Source organism: Mytilus edulis, chromosome 1, assembly GCF_963676685.1.
Source record: "Mytilus edulis chromosome 1, xbMytEdul2.2, whole genome shotgun sequence".
NCBI classification, from domain to species: domain Eukaryota; kingdom Metazoa; phylum Mollusca; class Bivalvia; order Mytilida; family Mytilidae; genus Mytilus; species Mytilus edulis.
Window position 1 is genome coordinate 72,532,327 of NC_092344.1, and position 20,612 is coordinate 72,552,938.

The following is a 20,612-nucleotide window of genomic DNA, read 5'->3' on the forward strand; positions in this document are numbered from 1 at the left end:
TGGTTTATTTGATAATCATTGACCATGAAACCTTTTATCTCTAGTAATGATAGAGCATGGTCTGTCTAAGTGAAAGTCTTGATAAAAATTCTGCAGTTGCAGATAGGATTAGTTAACAAACAGATGGATTGTCAAGGTTTTGTGGTTGATATTAAACAGATATTTTTGAGAAAATGATATACTTTTTATCTTAATTGATGGTGAAAGCTGTGAGGACGTGATTGTGCTAACTAAATGCATGTTATGTAATAGAGCTGTCAAATGATGTTTATTTTTTGTGCTTTTTTATATTCAGCTGTTGTATCATTTAATGAAATTGTTAGAAAATATTGTGAAGAATCTTGCAGGAGGATTTTAATATTCAATTTTGGTAAGACATCTTTAAGAGGAATATATATTATTACTTTATCAAAATTAATTTTATAATTAATTATTTTGATACCATAGGTTTAAAGAAGGTAATTTTTATGATCATGAGTGAAATTGCTTATAATTAATTGGGCATTTTTTTTTAAAATCAACTACTTTATGTATGTGCATAGGATGCATTATTAGGAGAAAGTATGCTTACATTACTTAATTGTCCTATTAAAGGACTTTTTTTATGCTCAGCCATAACATTATCCTTTTCATTATACAAATTGTCATTATAATTAGACTAAGTATAAAATTGTTATATATCAACTTAAATGATCTGTTTTTATCATCTCCTAAAATTATCATATATCATGTATATATAATTCTATAAAATTGGATATAAAAGTACATTACATAAATTATATAAAAATTATCTTGTAGATATTGTCCTTGGAATGATTACATGTATGCAGGAATAGAAAGTAATGTTGAACAATGTCTGCTTGTCTGTCAAAAAGTACTCTACGTCAGACATTTCTATGGATGATAGTGGTAGCCTGTTTATCTTCACTGGTAACCTACCATATAGGACTATTACTACCATGGGTAGAAATGAACCAGGCTTCAGATCAGGTCCAGCAGCATGTCAGAATGAACCGTATGTTGATGAAAGAAGTTAATTCACAAGAGACTTCTGGCATTGATGATAGAATATACGAAAGAGATGGCAGGCAAAATTCCTTGAGGAAGTTATCTGTTAATCATCATCAGAGTACTCAGAGCTCTACTATACTGGCCAAGTTAAGACAGGTAAGTACTGGTACTCATTTGTCTGCTCACAGTACTCCGATTGCCAAAATTCTATGCAATATAAGATAAGTATGTACTCATGTGTTTGATAACCGTGAAAGTATTTGTAGCTCACTGTACATTAAAGAGGGTGGACAGGACCTTTTTTGGGGACGTCGGGATCAGGTGTTTTTGAGCTCTGGATTTCGGGATTGATCATTTCAGGATCCGGGGATTTCTATTTTTGAATTTCGGGATGTCAGGATAAAATTTCTTTATATTCGGGAACTTGGGATTTCATTTTTTTCAGCCAGGGATTTCAGGATCAGGACCCCTCTGCCCCCCTCCCCCCTTTTTACCCCTTTTAAAGTATTGTAGCTATATAACAGCTCAAATTCTTTGACATTTTGTCTTGCCAGGTCGTTTTATTGTTTATACTTCATAGTATAGGTTTTGCTCATTGTTAAAGTCCGTACAGTTACATATAGTTACTAATTCATTCACATCCTATGGTCTATAGTTTTCTCATTGGCAAATGACAGGCATTAACTATATTTTTAAATTATATTTTATAAAGGAATAAATAGTTCAATTCAGCATATTTTTTTTTATTGGATGCAAAAATAAAGAAAACAAGATTTCCCAAAGATAAATCCTATTCAACTTTAGTATTTTTGTATGATGAGGGAGCCATCTTTCAACAATCCACCTTTTCACTGATAATTTGGTAAATTGGTATCATTTGTTTAGTAAATACAAGACTATGCTTTTGAAATTGAACAGATAAGCGCCTGGAAAAAATCTTTTTTTCTACAGATTGCATTGACACATACAAAATGTTTATAATGCTTTGCTTTTGATGTTGAGAAAAGGTAATACATATGTTTGTGCCAAAATAAAGATTGGTCTATCTTGTTTATATACAATACAGAATTATTTTTAATGTATGTTTGATGAATTAAATTATCAAGGGAATTTATCTAAAAAATCTCTTTTGATTGCTTTACATCAAATTACGTCAAGTCATTTTGCCATTCGGAACATTACAACTGTATTGAACATCAGACTGCAGAACAAAAACCAAGTTGGAGGAGTTTTGTTTGTTTCTCAATTTTAGATCAAGGGAGGGAGTAGAGCATATATCCCCTTATGATTGCCAGAAAAATAAAAATATCATATTTATCCAAAAAATTTATATATTTTATACATGTTTATTCATTCAATTTTCAGGAATGACCCCCTTCCCCTTTTCCCCTCCCCATTTAAAAAAAAATCATGGACCCGCCCCTGGAATCCTGCCACAATGTGATAAATTATACTTCAGAATACACATGTTCTAAACAGTATAATTGGTATATAATTGGTTTATTTAGCTGATGATTTCTGATAACATAGAAAAGTGGATTGATGATGTGTGATAAACTTATCTGATTTGTATAGATTATTATCATAATGTTGCTTTGTGTTATATAAACTGTATACAGAAGATATTACAGTTGTTTATAGGCAAGGTCTTGTGATGAAAACTATCTGTAAATTATTGGATCATAAAAAAAATCCTCTTTATTAATGTATAAGTATGGTAGAGCCATTTATTCAAGACATTAATTAAAAATTGCTGCTACTTGTTTTTAAACTATTAGCTCAATACAGATCTCAAATAACTAGTGAAAGGTGAAGGTGGATTCAGTCTGAAATATGAAATTTATGCAAATTCATGCAAAATGATGACTTCAAAGATATAAAGAAAACGACCAATGTGAATAAAAACTATAAGACAGGGACATTAGCATGTAAATGGGTTATCTCCCTTTTTAATTAAATCCTTGGACAAACTAAAGAATTAACAATTCTGATATCTAAGGTCTGACAAAGGCATATTTCACATTGCTAGAAGTTAGTTCAGGTTAAGTAATGGTGACATTATCTCTTCAGATCTCTATGAAGTTTAGCCATAAACTGTTATATATATATTATATAAGCTTGGAAATAATTCTGTGATAAAAGAGGTGCACAATTTGTCCCCATCAAAATGCCATTTAAACTGTATACTCTTTCTTTTAGATTATTTAAATTTTATAAAAAAAACCTTATAGCTTGAAAAATTTGTGTGAATGTCTAGTCAGAGACTCGTTATTTATCTCTGATTTTAGTAGTTTTTTGTGTTGTTTTGTTTTTCCTTAAAAGGAATTGCAAAGACTACTTTTACACATATAAAAACAAGGATTTATTAAAAACCTCTCATACACAAGAAAATTGAGTTTGATAAGATCTGATAGAGCAGTGTAAACAATTTGAACCTGACCCTGGAACTCAGTTTATCTAAAACATTCAATATTTTTTTTAAAGCTAATTGATTGCCACCTCCACATAATTAATACTGTCAACAAATATATATGGGTTATTCTACATCTACGAAGTGCTTATCTAAGATAGCATACATTTTAAAATACTGGTAAATTGTTCATAAAATGTAGCAGTACTACATAAATCAATATCAGTACCATATAAACAGATGTAGGTATATCAACAGGTGCTTGTTTTCTTGTGTTATTTATTACAGTTGATGAATACATATGTTAGATTTAATTACTACCTGCTTCCAGATAATTTATACATGTCACTATGTTTGTCTACAGGGGGAGATAATCAATTAATCTAAGTGACCCTGCTTCTTGTTTTTATGTTTCGACCTTGAGGGGGGACTATAATAGACCATTTATCTCTATTACAACTCATAAACAAAACATTTTCACTTACATATAAATAATAAAATTTAGGGACTTTTTTTAACAGCTGTAAAAAGTCAATTGTCGTTTCTCTGTTAACTGTGGTGTGAAATCTGATACGCTTTTATTTTAACCCCTTGGAGCATGTTTTTATGTTGCAGTCTTTTCGACCTATACCCCACATCTCCTTTTAATGAGACTAAAAGTCATGTAAACCTGTCTTTTTTAGTGTAAAGCAGTTAAAAATAATGACATCTTCTTTTATAGCAATGTATTTGTTAATGGAGTTGAGGGAAAAGATAAGGTCTTGACTTTAAATAATAATGTGGGTCCAGCATTAATCTCACAACATACAATTAGTCTACATTTAACCTTAAGGATGCGTTAGGTCTGGTTTAGGATTTTTTGTCAGATGTTCAGGTGCAGACTCCTTGGTGGGCAAGTGGTGGCTGCCAAACAGTTTCGTCTCTTGTGGAGAGATGTCTCTTTGGCAATCATACCACATCTTCTTTTTTTTTTTATATCAGTTCATTAACATGAAAACGCTTTGACAAAATCTTTTCAAAATTTATATATGCTGTGTCCTGTGATTAAATGATGGTCAAGTTCAATTTTCAAGAATTTAGCTTTTCTTGTGTTGAGTTGTAGACCTTTCAGTTATTTTTATGTTTATTTATTTTTATATTGAGTTATTTCCCCTTTGAACATGGAAACAATGTAATTAATAAGTAAATCAACTTTTGTTTGATTACATAAAAATATTAATCCTTGGGGGTTCTTTGATAATCTGATGTACATAGATTTTGGATAATGGATCAAAAGCGGTAAATGTCCAATTTCAAATTTTTCAGTTCTTTTACCACAATCATTTTGTGTCTCAAACTTATATGCTGTGTCAAATATTCAATCACAATCCTAATTCAGAGTTGTTGTAAGCTTTAATATTGTGTCCATACTTGCTCAGCTGTTCAGGGTTTGACCTCTGTATGAAAATCTGGTTTGCTGTCAATCTGACAGCCTCTTGTTTAGTTTCTAAATTAATTTAAACATAATACCGGTATCTATAGTTGGATATATCATCAACTAATGTCAATGCTCTTTGAGGTTTGGCCCTTGACCTCCAATTCAGAATCAATTACACATGCTCTTTAGTGTGTTAACTCTTGTTGATAATGATGATTCGATTTATGCAATGATCTTTACCATAATAATAGAAGTTCAATTGTTTTTAATTGTAGATTTCAAGCTCCATGTATTTATACTAAGTATCAAATTATGAATATCTCTTTTCCAGATTGAAAGCAGACTGCAGAGTATATCAGCATACAGAACTGTGCTGACATTAGGTCTGACTAAAAACCAAACACAAGTTATAAAGGATGTGTTCTCTAAACATTATTATACATTGTTTACAAAAGATGAAACTACCGGTATGTTATATAAAGGTTATGTTTATTTCTAATATCCAATGATAATTAATTTAATTAAATATAACTTTTCATCATTCAAATTGCTGGAATGACTCAATCATCAGGTAACAGTTTTAGTTTGAATCATTTTCATAAATAATGTGAAAAAGAATGTTGGAAACAGGGCTATCCACTTAATGTCTTGTGATTCTCCAAAAAGTACAGAGAAAGATAAGGTAAAACATGAATAGCAAGTCATTTCCTTGTTTTCATGATAAAGCAGTTTTAAAAACCTAATTAAAAAAATATGTATTATATCAGTCATTCCCAAAAAATGGGTACAATTACAAAATTTCAGTGTCGCCGGCAAATAACCACAAAATGCAAGCTTAACATATGTCACAGATAATCTTTTTCGTGTTCTAAGTGATTAATATGTATACTAAAATAAAATTATATTCTTTTGTGATGTATATCGTAAATATATTTGTGTGATTTTCTTTTCAATATACGGAAATCACACGAATTCCGAATGTCGCCAAGAAAAACTCTAAATATCGGTGTGAATTAAAATACTTTATTTCATCTAAATCATGATTATATTTGCTTTTTTATTTGACACTATATATTGATCTTTATCCACAAAAATATTTTAGAATCAAAAGTTATAATATACACTTTGATTTACCCATTAAACCAATGTCGCCGATAAACGCATAACCTACCGTAACGTATCTTTAGGTACAGTCAAAACATATTTATATGATTGGAAATCATGCCCAAAGTGACTTTAAGCAAAGTTGATACATCAAATTTTAAAATCCTGCCTTTAACTTTTATTGCAATGAAACGAAAAATTAAAAAAAATCTTCTCTTTCTCTTTTTTTCAATTGTCGCATATAAGAATCCAACCTACGTAACGCGTATTTTGGAACGCACTTACCAAGAACAAATCAAAATGATGATTATTTCATTGAAAGCACCCATAAAGCTTCTCAATAATCAGTTTTGAGAAAGCAACTCAACAATATTGTTACATATTTCCATGTATAATGTAAATAAAACTAACCTCCGTTTAAATAACCTCCGTGACGCAGTTATTTACAGTTAAGTTGTGAGACTTTTTTATCAGTATCAGCGGCTGCCGACACTGCCGAAAGTCATTTTTGTAGCAGACATCATTTATTATAAAGGAAACAGACAAACAAAATACAGATTTTGAGAAAAAAAATGTTGTTTTGAGAAAGGTATGTTAACTTGTTTTTTCCCTATTATGTGAGCAACATTATAACGTTTAATAAACGTTATATCAGCCATTTTCTTAGATTTGAAATAGTCTACAACACAACTTGTGTAATTACGACGACAATCATAACTTTAACAGCGGTTTATGGCAAACATTTTCAAGATTATTTAGGACTCATCAATGTAACGGAGGTTATGCAAATAAAAAAAATCTAAAGATGCATGTAAACACGATCATACCAATTGAAATTCTTGTACATTGTTATAGATACCAAATCAGTTCATTATTTTATCACTAATAAAAATCAAAAGGTGATGTCAATCATAGACGACATCATTGATTTACGTTACGGAGGATAGAAATTTAAGGAAAAAAAGTTGTTTTTTTCTCTAACAGGACTTTACTCTTTTTAGATAACGATTAACTAAGAAAAATGTGTAATTCTGTTGTCTTGTTTGTCATTTAATTCCAATATTTACATTCATTTATATGTTTGCTGTTGGTAAGAACTGGAATTGTCCGTTATGGAGGTTTTAAATGTCGTTACGGAGGACAGAAATTTTCGAAATGAAACTATTTTGACTCCAAAACTTCATAGTTGAGTATAATACATACATTATGGTGTGAAGGAATATGACATTATCTGTATAGAGCTAATAAAATTAAGTTGAACAGTATTCGGTTTAGATAAAACATATTTTTGAGTGAAAGTTCGTGAATCATTACGGAGATTTTGACAAGAACAAGTCCATTTGACTAAAAGAAACATATAACTTGATAGAAAACAGTTTTTTAGTTTGTAATGTCAATAAATTGTTTAGAAAAGCTAGCATTTAAGAGTTAAGTGTTACTATGGATCAGCATTCAGATACTGGTTTGATATCAACCTCCGTAACAAAGATGGGGGTGTGGACTAATACAAGCATAAAAAATACATACAAGTGATTCAAAACATAAATAATAGGGTTTTTCCTGGAAAGCTGTATTATGAAACTAAAATATTATACAGCATAACATTTCATTAGTTTAAATTTATTACTAAATAAGTTGTAAAAACTACTTATTTGAATTATTTTTTAAACACTATATTAATTCAGACCTTAAAATTGGTATTTGCTTTCAATATATACAGAATAATACGTATAAATCAGTTTGCTATGGTGGTAAATGTAATCCATTTCATATGAGCCTGGATTTAAATCTTGTGTTTTTCTCTAATGCAATTTTTAAGGTGACTTTATACAACACTAACCTCCGATACGTTCATACTTACCTTGTCTTACAAAAAATGCTAAAACTAGAAAACAACTAAAATGGTGTAAGTAAAAATTAAAAAAATGACAGACTAGATATAGATACAGAAGAAAACAACACTCTCTCTCTGCTCAGTTGAAATTTATTTTTTAACAGTGTCTACATTCGAATTGTACCCATTTTTTGGGAATGACTGATATAATAATGAAATGGTATGACTGCCAATGATCAAGACCAAGAACAAAGTCTGTTTTATTACCCTACAACAGTTTCCTAATAGTCTGTGAAATACTCTTGAAAGCCTATCATGAATCCAGCAAACATAAAACACACACAAACAGTAGTTGACTATGAAGTTGAGGTAATATAAACTTCAAACATAGTACATATGTTCATTATGATGTTAAATATATAATTATTTGCTAAATTAATAGATTGACCCCTATTTCATGGTTCACTGAAAATTGAAACATGATAAGATGATCTTGTACATGAAATGTTAAATAGTGTATTCAATCTTTGTTTTCTAGATACAAAAGGAAACTGGTCTGTTGTATGGACTGCAAGTAAAACTGATATAGAAAATAGAAATGATGCCTTTACCAAGGTAAGGAAAAGTTGCCCTCTTAGTGTTAAGTTTTTTTACCAGCATTCAGATACTTAACTTGTATGATAGACTGACTTAACCCATATACCACACCTCTTGAAAAGAGTCTTACAAAAAAAAAATAACCATGTAATTGAAAAATGTTTGCCTACTCATTTTCAAAAGAATTTTTTAGTAAGTTGTAATCATAGAAAATTGTCATGAAGACAATTCTACTTTCAAAGATATACAGTCAAATATAAGAATGGTAAATATCAGGTTTCAAAGCTTTTATCAATACCATTGTATGAGCACTATAAAGTTGGTGGAAACTATTTTGGCAATTTTGTTCTATCCGCAAAAATAAGCAAAAATTTACACCCCAGCAAAAATAACCCGCTATACAGTACTATGATCTTTCAGTACAACCACATACCAGTCCTACATCAAGTTATGGAGCACCCAGAATATATCTGTTACCTACATACAGTCTATAGTAAAATTACAGGTATTTATAATTTATGTAGAAAATTAAAAAAAGGATAAAATATTAGTTCTCAAAATTAGGATGCCAAAAACACTCAAAATAAGAATGTAAAAAAACACTCAAAATTAGGATGCTGAAAAACACTCAAAATTAGGATGCTAAAAAGAAATTGTAACTATACTATTATATGCCTTGAAGCTAAACTCATCATTTAAGCTCAAAGTTATAGAGTTAACAAGTTAATATAATGTCAACTAAATTCAATTATACTGAAGTCCCATGATGCTTGAAAGTTAACCTGTTTAATTGTCTCTAAATGAAATGAGTATTTCAGCAAAAAATCTTTAAACATATTTTTTGCATGAAATTATAAGATTTGGTATTGTGTAAAAAATATTAATAAGACGCACAAAAGAGCAAAATTTTTGACAAGGTTCGTTCTAATTATAGAATAAAATAGAGAAAAATATTCAACGAGTGACCAAACAACACATTAATTCATGAATGCGCATAGCGCATGAGTTAATTATTAGTGTTGTTCGGTCACAAGTTGAAATTTTTTCGATATTTGAATTCTTTAATTAGTTATTCTTTTTATTACATTGGCAAATGGCTTTTTTTAAAGAAATTAATGTAAAACATGTAAGGAACTATATCTTTTTTCTACGTATTCACAATTTGATTTGATCCGCTGTTATGGACGTCTTGACAACGCCTATTGTTGTATGACGTCAGAGAGTGAAATTATCGGTATTTATTTAACTGGAAAATCAATGTAATTCATTGCAACTAATGTAATAATTAAAGATAATTGTATTGCAGAGAGACATAATGCAACATGCTATGACAAACTACCAACATTAAAAAAGAAAAAGTCTAGTTATATATTGTATGATGAAAAGAAAGGAATTCAGACCAACCATGGAACAGATGCAAGAGATATTAGGTGGGTTTAAATCACCATTTCTGAAAGTAATACAATCTGGGTAATAGTTTCAAAAGCATACATCAAAATGTTGCGATTGGTCTCCAAATTTTCAACTTTAAAAAAATGAAATTAAACCAATGATGTTATCATATTTTTATGAACAATGAAATACCAAAAGTCCTTCAGATTCTGAAATGGCAATTTAAGTGGATTTTAACTTTCCTAACTGGATTATCATGTTTTGAAAATTAACTTAGAAAAGTAGATGTTGGGTTTACCAGACAGCAACCCAATAACTTAAAAACAAACAACTTCCAGAAGTCAACATATGGGTTGCTTAATACAGATTTTCTTCTTTATAAAAATGAGTTAATGACATCATTTTTTCTTACATTGCTTTTGCTTTTGGATTAGCAGAGGGTAGACATCTACATTGTTTGACACATCTTAACAGTATTGCATTTATTGTTTTATCAGATACAAAGGTAGACTATGGCACAGTGACAGCAGTTTATTGAGGAATAATGGTACTATCATCCATATGAAACTAAATGTATATGTGGCAGCCATGTTTCCTGTAAGGCTATACATCTACTCTGGAAAAGAACTGGAAGAAATGAAGGTATGTTATGTTTTATGGAACTTCTATACATGTTTCAAATTTTCTTCATAAAATGTTGAATTTCTATTATCATCAGTTCTTCATACTTGGTCCTAATCAAATGTTAACATATTAATACATTTTTCAAATTTGCATTGTATGACAAATTAAGGGAGATAACAAAAAAATTGACAGAGGCAGGGGAGATAATTTGCCAAACTTTGTTTAGACACTTTATAAAAATGTTGGAATATTAGTCAAAAAATATTTTGGGGCATACTGTATTAGCTTTCATCAAGATTTCTGAATTATTGATATTTGACATGATATTTTTTAGACATACATATCAGATAGTTTTGGTGAAACATTAGAGGCCATTTGGTGGACAAACCTGAAGCGGTCTGTTGTTTTAAGTTTATTAACATCAGAGAATTTAGCATTGAAACAGAATCTACAGCACAATTACATGTAAGTTGTTGAGTGAAAATTTTGTCAATTTAAGTTGTGGGTTGGTTGTTAAGGTTTGTTCATTATTTTTATAAAAGCAAAACTTTATTCAACATAAGGGGAATGCAAAAAGTGATGCATGATAAAATTTTAAACTATTTAATTACAAATTACTTTTTTTTGTTTTGAAAATGATAAAACATATTTCATGTACTAAAGATCAACTAGATCTAAAGGTTTTAAATTTTTGAAATCTTACTTAACATAACTCTACAGAAAGCACCATATATATGCATTATTTTTTAAATGTAATTGTGTCAAACAATAAAAAGGATGGCTTAAAGAAATACACTTGCTGATCGACACAGTAATTCATTACTTTGATTTTTCAACATCGCTTTAAATTAATTTTTCAGATTTGTCATAATCTTTCAAATTTGCCAATTTAACACCTTAGTTTTTTTGCATAACGATATAAAATATGGTATAATATATATATATCTTCTCTTTTGAAATTTGTAAATTAGCAATTTCTTTGACTTCTTAATTGTAGATATAACCAGTATACACAGTTGTTACAGTACCATGTGGTCTTCACATCAAATTTCCAACCAATCATCTTAAAGGTTTGTGAAAGTTTTTGAAAAGCACAGAACTATATAAGTCTATGAATTCTTATAAGTCAGATAGAAAATAATGTCTTTGTTGAAATTTTAATAACTTCTTACAGTTCTTCTATAAAAGCATGCAAAACAAAACATTGATCAACTTGCTTGCTATGTTTGCTTGGTTGTTTGCAAACAATAGGTAGGCGGAGTTTCTGTTTGTTTTTATATGTACTTGGATTTGATTGGACAATATTAATTGACATGAATTGATTTAATGTTTATTGTCCAATCATATTCCAGTAAAGAGTAAACAGCCTGAAATCGACTACCTACTTGTTGTTTACAAACATCCTAACAAATATAGCAAGCAAGTTAATCAATTGTTTGTTTTGCATGCTTAAATAAAAGAAGTCTAATGGAGTAAAAAGGAATTGTTTGATAACAGTAAACACTGCTTATTATGGTCATTTATAAATGCGTACACAATATTTTTAACATTTTTTATTGCAGCAAAAAAATGATCAATGTTAACACTTTTAAGACCAAATCTACAAGAAAATATAGTTCAACAACCACAACACTTAAAATATATGGCAAACAATATAAGAAATTAACCATAAATAGTATAGAATTAGGAGATATTGTATGTTTGCCAATTAGAAAACTATATATAGTAAATAAAAAAGATATATTTTCTTATATAAATATATCTATATTTTAATTTCTTTGCAGATGAAACCATTAACACAGAGTGAAAGTTTTGACATAGTAAAAGATACTGTTTCTCTTATGATTACCAAGGAAACAGTTTCAATGGATGTTTCTGTAGCTCTCAGTGAAAGTAGCAGTGGTATAATACTGGATCAAAAGGTATGTTATTGATTTTTCTTGAATCAAAAATTGAATGATATAGTCAGCAAATTTGGCAGTTGAGATCTAACACCTTAGTAATACCTTAAGGGCAAACGATGAATTACAGTTACAGGGGAGGTAATGATGTTACTAACGTAAAATGTTATTTTCGACTGATTTTTATCGTTCAAACTGATTTAATTTTAAAACGAGTGCATGGACCCCTATTTTTTAAAACAACATTTTGTTTCATTTTGCAGGGAGATTATGCGGACCAAATTTTATAAAACTGTAAATAGTGCATTTTTTTAAATTTTGATAAATATACAGCACAAAATTACGTTTTTTTCTCAATTCATTACCATTTGATAAATGTGAGTTATTTTTGAATAAAAATTGCATAAATTTTTAGGATACTTATAAAATACAGAAATTACAAATTATTTATCAAAAAAAGAATTTGTGTTTATCTTTTAAAACAAAAAAGTTAGGGCTTTCTTTCGAAAGAGAAAATACGGCCACAAATCTGAATTTTGAGCAAATATACAAAATTTCAATCTCATTTAACTCAAAAAGTAGCACATGAAGGTATATTTTTTATTACATATTTGATTTAATCAGGCAAAAAATAGCCTATATAGAAATTTTCATCAAACTGTAAATACGGGATCAAAACTGTATTGTATGCCCTTAAAACTGGAATGGCTGAGATTTACAGATGCCTGAAATTATAGAAAAACATATTTGAGAAATTAATATACCTTTCTTCAAATCATAGTTATCTCCCCTTAAATAGATCCAAATTCTGCATACAGGTCTACAGGATAATTTGAACTGGATAGAACACTTGAATTTGTGTTACACCAATAAATCTTATTTTCTATAATGTCATTCTAACACATGATAAGATTTAGTTGGTTCAATGTTTGATAGAATTTTCAAAACCTCTTTTACTATGACTTTTGATTTCTTTAAGATTTACAAAACATTCTGATCAAAAAAGAAAAATATAACAAATCTGTTTATTACTTATATATATTTCTTTTACAGAAATGCAGAAATGGTTTTGGTGTTTGTTTACTGGAATCTGACCTGATTTATCTTCTTAATAGTGCAAAAGAGAGTAAATCATTAGGAAATTTTATCAAGGTAACAGTCTTTGAATTAAAAAAGGTTACCATTTATGGGATGAATATGCAAACATTGATGAAGATACTGACTTTGTATTCGCTATAAAGTTTTAAAAAACACCATGACAAGTTAGCATTTTGATCGAAGGACAATGAATTTTTAACCTTTAGGGGACTTTGTATTGCCATTCCATTCTCTCAGACTGCTTGTTGATTAATGAATTTGTTTCTGTATTAAAACCAACTTATTTTTGTGAATTTGACGAGTAGAAACATAACCTGAATATGAATAATTTGCCAAAATGTAAAACCAGGGTCTATTCTTATCTAACTACATCAGGTAAATTTGAAAATGCAGCAGAGAAATCATTGTGAAGTGGTCAAGAAACGACAAAAACCTGAAAGAAAGTATCCACTAAAATAAGTGAGTTTAAAGTATCTCTTTGTTATCCTCAATCTATTTACACTACTGGGTCAATGCCACTGCTGGTGGACGTTTCGTCCCCGAGGGTATCACCAGCCCAGTAGTCAACACTTAATCGCTTAAGTGTTGACATGAATATCACTAACTGGTCATTTATAAATTTCCTGTTTAAAAAACTTTAAATTTTTCAAAATAATTAAGGATTTTCTTACCCCAGGCATAGATTACCTTAGCCATATTTGGCACAACTTTTTGGAATTTTGGATCCTCAATGCTCTTCAACTTTGTACTTGTTTGGCTTTATAAATATTTTGATATGAGCGTCACTGATGAGTCTTATGTAGACGAAACACGCATCTGGTGGTACTAAATTATAATCCTGGTACCTTTGATAACTATTTGCTGGACAAAATGGAACAAGTTGAATGAAATATTATTTTTGATTTCAGATATATCCTTCATTGTCAGATGACTATACGATAGATATAACCAAACTTCAGCAGATCTGGATGAATGATAGATCTCTACAGACACTAAATCAACAGATCAAGGATCATCATATCCCAGAATTCCATTCTACAGCAGATGTTCATTCTCTCCTTCATCAAGTGGAGAGTCACTTATCTGCAGAAGTGGATTATGTTGAGGAAGATTTACTCAGATCAAACTTGTAAGTAATATTTAGTAAAATATATGGCAAATATAAGTTTTTTGTAATTTCAACCCATCCCGTATTGTATCTGATATCTAACTTCTGCCCAGATTTTTTCCATTATGTCTTTACAATCTGATTTTGATTGGTAAGTGTATAATGTTGAGTTACAGATCAAATTCATGTTTCCCTTCCAATGACCCTTTTTTCAAAGAATTTCTGTCCTCTGACTTTAAGAATAATTTCTTTGATAGAAGATTTAAAAAAAAGTGCTTTAATCAAAGGTTTGAAAATAAATATATTTACAGGGTTCCACACTCAAATTTCCGCAGACATCTAAAAAGTAGTGATCAGAAAGACTACATATTATCTGGTAAGTAAAATATCAATAAATAAGAAAATATGTGAGTTACATATTAATTAGATCTCAAAATAAAAAGAGAAGACAAACAAAGGTCATTGTCATTCTTTCAAGGTAAAATAAAACCAAGATTTAAACATCACTATTGCTTAATGCTTACAAAGAACTATGGAAAACTTTTCCATCTACTAAAGTATTCTATCCAAGACATAAATCAAATCATTCTTATGATATAATTATGTTATAGTTATGTTATTAAACACATGTGATATGCAAAAATAACATTAGACATTTCCAAGAGAATAAGTTCTATATGTGATGTATAGAATGATCATATTTTTACTTACAGATGAAGAAGGTTCAACATTACTAAGCCATCTGGAGGTATATCCTACAATTGACCTTCAACTTGACCCATACAAGATGAATTATAACATTACAGTGAACTATGACATCATAATGTTACAGTTTGATGTCAGAACTAAAGACAGTAAAACTGAAGCTAGATTTGAAAACATTAGTGGTTTAGTCAGGTAATTATTATAGAAGAACCAAGTAAAGTTTAGAAAAGTTTTCAGAATATTTTTGGTGCTCAAAATTTTGTGGTATGATTGCCAATGAGACAATTATCCGACAGAGTTCAAATGAAGTGGATATAAGCAACTATAGGTCACTATAAAACAATATGGAATATCCATACTGCATAGTCATCCAGGCCCAAACTTGACAAAATTATTCAAACAAAAAATCCAACAGCCTATTTCATAACAAAACAATAAACAAAAAGTAAATCTGACACATCAAATTATATTAGCAACCAAATTTCCACCAGATTCAGATGGTCACTGATTTATTGTAGAAATTTAAAATTACGAAAATTTTGCTTATTAGGATGTTATATGGAAACATAAAATATAGATGATAGCTGTGACACAGAAATGTATGCCTTTTGGTGCTCTTCAAAAGAAAAAAAGTTCCACAAAATGTTGCTGTACTTATTTTCTACAACTATTTTTGTTGTATTTAAAGATTAAGAAAGAATAGCTTACACTACTTTATAAAATCATTTGTTTGTGATAAACACAGATTATACATTGGGTTTCTTTTTCCTTTTACACACGAACCAACATTTTCTTCTTGTTTTTTATTGTAGAAGGAGCAACTTCACAATAGGACTGGGAGACAATTTGATTAAGATACTAGTAGTGGATATTAGTAAAAGACAACCAGTTATAATAAATACCTACACATTCAATGTCTATAGGAAATATGGAGGACAGACTGGCATTTCTAGTACTGTACTGAAAACATGTGTTCTGAAACAGGTAAATTATACACTGTCCTGTACTGAAAACATGTGTTCTTAAACAGGTAAATTATACAGTGCTGTACTGAAAACATGTGTTCTTAAACAGGTAAATTATACAGTGCTGTACTGAAAACATGTGTTCTTCAACAGGTAAATTATACAGTGCTGTACTGAAAACATGTGTTCTTAAACAGGTAAATTATACAGTGCTGTACTGAAAACATGTGTTCTTAAACAGGTAAATTATACACTGTAGGACATACATAGTACTGTACTGAAAACATGTGTTCTCAAACATGTAAATTACAGGGCATTTTAAATTCTGTACTGAACACATGTTTTAAACAGGTATACAGGGCAGTGCATACACAGTTTATTGCCCAAAAAACTAAACTGTCATGCTACATGTCCCTTATAGTAAGCTATAAAAAGCTGTGACATAGACAAAAGTTAGAACAATGGAAATGAGAAAACAAATTAACTGATTTACATACAAACAATGAATGAAAAACAAATACGAAAGACAGCATAAAAAACAATAACCACTTGGTACAAGCACATACAGAATGTGGTTGGGTTGAACATGTTTGCCAGCACTCAAACCTGCCTGCTGGGTCAGTGGTGCAAAGACAGAACATGAGAACATAAAAAAATGTAGACTGATTGTTAGACCTTGTTTGAAAAGAAAATATCAGTCCCCAAAACTAATATCATCTATTAGGCTTATATAGTATTGTATTAATTTGAGAGATTATATTTGCCATAAAAATTCTTGTTTCATTGCAAAAAAAAATGTTTTGGTTTTCAGAGATCTCTTCATAGAATTTTAGTAATAAAAGTTAGAAATATTTATCAGGTATTCCAAATATCATTGTTCTAAGTTGCCAATTGAAGGAGAATCTCTTTACAATTTGTTATCCAATGTATTTTTAATGGCTCTAATTTAAATTATAGGATTGTACACTGAAGTTTCTGCCTGATCAAAGCTGTGGATTACAACCATCAGCTCAGTATACAACATGGAACCAGTTTATTTTAGAGTCAAACAAGAAACCATATTGTTACAATTATCAAGATTCTTTAGATGGTAAGCGTTACTTTTTAATGGTTAACTGTTGACAGAAACCAACACCTTAAATATAATAGATACAAGAAGATGTGGTATGAGTGCCAAAGAGACAACTCTCCATCCAAGTCAGAATTTGTAAAAGTAAACAATTAACAGGTCCAAGTACAATCTTCAACGTGAAACCTTGGCTCAAACAGAACGGCAAGTTATAAAGGGCCCCAAAATTGACAAGTGTAAAACCATTCAAAATGAGGAAAACCAACCGTCTGATCTATATGAAAAACTAGAAACAAGAAACACTTATGAACCTATCTTTTGACTTGACTACTGAGTGATGTAGAAGATCTACAAAAATACTTGTTAGGTTGATAAAATAAAAAAATCTTCTCTATTTAGATGAAAGTTATTGGCTGCAGGTAAAAATTATTGTAAAGTTACAAATATTTCTGAAGTATGAAAAAATTACATTCTTTATTGAAATAATGGTACAATCAGAATTTTATTGTCAAACTTTCTGACTATAATTAACATTTGCAGCTGACTGGAAAGTTCCATGTTATTCATGTGCAGATAGAGAAAGTTGCTATTGGCAACAAGCAAGATGGCAGCCATCATCATGTCAGCACAGGAAACATAGCATTACAGAAGTGAAGAAATGTTTTGTTGGAAAGAAATTTTTGTTTATTGGGGATTCTACAAATCGTGGTATCATGCACTATATTTTAGAAAAAATAAATGGAACTTTGTATGACTGGGATAAAACACATGATCTAAAATTTTACACAAGTGTTAACAATCAGCAGACATTAATGAGTTTTGCATATTATCCACAATTCTGGTTGCCTAACAACCATAGACCAGGATTTGATAAAGCTGTCTATCAACTTATTAAATGGTATGTAAAAAGAATATATTATTTTATATTTCGTAATTGACCTTCAAACTTTTATTCTTTACTGATATTTAATTGTTCACAGAAACTACCTTTGATATCTTTTAATCACCTTGACAGAAAAAAAAATAGAGTTATCTCCCTGTATTGTGAAGATAAGGAGGTTTAGTGACAAAAAACATCTTTGATCTCTATTTAAATCATATTTTACCAAAATCAAAAAGAGTTATCTCCCTGTATTGAAAAGATAAAAGCAAATTCAGATGAAACTCTGTTATTATATTTCCTCCCTTGAGGGAAAATGAAAATTCAAGAAGATAGTTTAACTTATCCTTTATTATTTTAACAGGACATCACCTTTAGAGAATAATAGTAACACTGTATTAGTGGTTGGAGGAGTCCATTGGTTGGGCAAACAACACATAAATGTCATATGGAAGGCATTAAAAAGGTATGTTATAGACAGCATTGATTACTTAGTTCTTTTAAGTCATATTGAATATTTGGAAGAATTTCAAAATAGTAAATTAGTATGAGGATTAGTTCATATGAGTGAACTTGGCATTGAATTAAGTAACAAGGGCTGTAAAAGCCTTGGATGTGCAGGAACGTATGGAAAATGAAATGGACATTTAAGGATAAAAGAACATTTGAAAAATAGTTTGCACATTGCTTTTTCAATAATTTGAATAAAACACACTGGAAAATGAATTCTAGTATGTTAAAAAACATGATATATTAATGGCAAACATGTTGCATGAAAAATACCTTCAATCAACTAAAATTGAAATTATAAATGTAGATAACGAGTTGTAGTTTTTTTTATCATTGATCAAATAATTGTTTCAGGGAGGGATTGACAGGAATCAAATTGATAATGAAAGGTCATGGTGCAGGATTTCATCAGCATGTAGAAGGTGTACATTTTGCATCACAAGTGAGTAGATAAATGTGGTTAAGTTAACTCTGTAGTTTTATGTTACAGCATGTTTTAAAGTTCAGTCAGGTTTATAGTCTACTCAGGGTTTACCCCATTAAAACGTTTTTTTAAAGCAGACTATTAAAATTTTATTTTCAATTAGAAGAAACTCATCATCTCCTAGTTACAAGTTTGCAGCAGAAAGGACTTTTGTAGATAATTTGGAAATTTTATTGTGACTAAGTTCCGCAAAATTGTAAGATAACTGGGTGTTTTATTCATACCTGTGTCACATATTAATCTTGTCACTTTTCCTTTTATCTAGAACCACCAAGAGAAGTTAGAGATACAAGAAAAAGAAGTAGGCAGATATGCTAGTAACCATGGATTCCATGTTATACCTACATTTAATATGACTATGTCTAGATATAAAGATTTCTTACAAGGGAAATGTGCTTGTCATTTTCATAAGGTATAGTGTATATAGTTTAAGAAATAAATACCTTGATCTTGTCCTTTAGATCAAATCATTGGTTGTAATTTAGCAGTACAGAAAACATTAGTAGTGAACATCTAGTCTCACAAGTCTACATGAAATTTTGGACACATTTAACATTTCATAAAATAAGATTTATATTTTATTGACTGCTAGTTTATCAGGGTATAATTAGCGCAAGAGTCAATGTGTCAGTACTGACATGATTTTTGGCATACCTTTCTTTAATTTTCAATTGTTGAAATTCTAGACTTATGTGTGTATTTTTAATATAGCCTACAAGAACTTTTCTTGACTATTTTATGTACTTGTTTATGAATAAATGTATCTTATGCTATTTGTCTTAAGCTAACAAGAGTATGTTGTATTTAGGCTATGCTTCTGTATTGACATTAAATGGCAGGTTACCTTAATGACAGCAACTAGTCCTCCACAATAAAAAATTTTTTTTTTTTAGGTTACTACGACAACAAATAGACAGGGACTTAAACAATACCACATTGAAGGTGACATCAATGCTGCTTATTCAGAGTTAATGATAAATGCAATATGTCAGCGTCATCCTGGATGAAAAGGACAGTTTCAGTTTATCAGGAAAAATAGCTTGATCACATGATCTCAAGAGAACTAGCACTTAACCTAAATGTGCGCAGAAGTACCTAGAGTTTTTAGTCACATGGTTCTAGTCAACGATTCTTCAGAAGTATGTCAGCCCAAAAGTTCATGGCAAGACTTGAAGTATAGAGAATCTTCAGTACATTATGATTGATGAGTGAACTTGTGACTTTATATTTGATCTGCATAATAAATGTTCCACAGCCAACAAAATAGTATATTACAAAAGTTCCTTAAAAGAACTAAAATTACATGGTATTTTATTAAATTATGTGATATTTTTTCTTCATAGAATAAATTCACGAACTTCAAGCCCTATAAATTTCCTTTCAGGAATGATTGGAAATAAAACAATAGAGTGATTTTTAAAGGTCAAAATAAAAGATAAAATCAAATTAATATTAATAAACATACAAATTCATCATGTGATTGTTTACACCTTAGTGCATTTC

At 29.8% G+C, this 20,612-nt stretch overlaps 1 protein-coding gene across 1 annotated transcript; it reads left to right on the forward strand.

The window, feature by feature from the left end:
* Positions 1-242: 242 nt before the first annotated feature.
* LOC139488778 (cadherin-like and PC-esterase domain-containing protein 1) lies at positions 243-20,373 on the forward strand. The gene is made up of 21 exons (XM_071274682.1): positions 243-370; positions 799-1,167; positions 5,170-5,305; positions 8,315-8,391; positions 8,794-8,878; positions 9,680-9,803; positions 10,263-10,407; positions 10,724-10,854; positions 11,387-11,459; positions 12,174-12,311; positions 13,344-13,442; positions 14,297-14,517; positions 14,808-14,872; positions 15,210-15,393; positions 16,014-16,185; positions 17,124-17,256; positions 17,776-18,133; positions 18,480-18,581; positions 18,980-19,067; positions 19,375-19,521; positions 20,003-20,373. Exons 2-21 carry the CDS (start codon positions 853-855, stop codon positions 20,114-20,116), a joined length of 2,907 nt encoding a protein of 968 aa, XP_071130783.1. The 5' UTR covers positions 243-370; positions 799-852; the 3' UTR covers positions 20,117-20,373.
* Positions 20,374-20,612: the final 239 nt, after the last annotated feature.

Bases quoted from the DNA above. Each gene is read 5' to 3' on its own strand.
- LOC139488778 (XM_071274682.1), top strand. From the start codon at position 853: ATGTCTGCTTGTCTGTCAAAAAGTACTCTACGTCAGACATTTCTATGG. The intron at 5,306-8,314 runs GTATGTTATATA...TTTGTTTTCTAG, and splicing joins TACAAAAGATGAAACTACCG to ATACAAAAGGAAACTGGTCT. The intron at 8,879-9,679 runs GTATTTATAATT...ATTGTATTGCAG, and splicing joins AGTCTATAGTAAAATTACAG to AGAGACATAATGCAACATGC.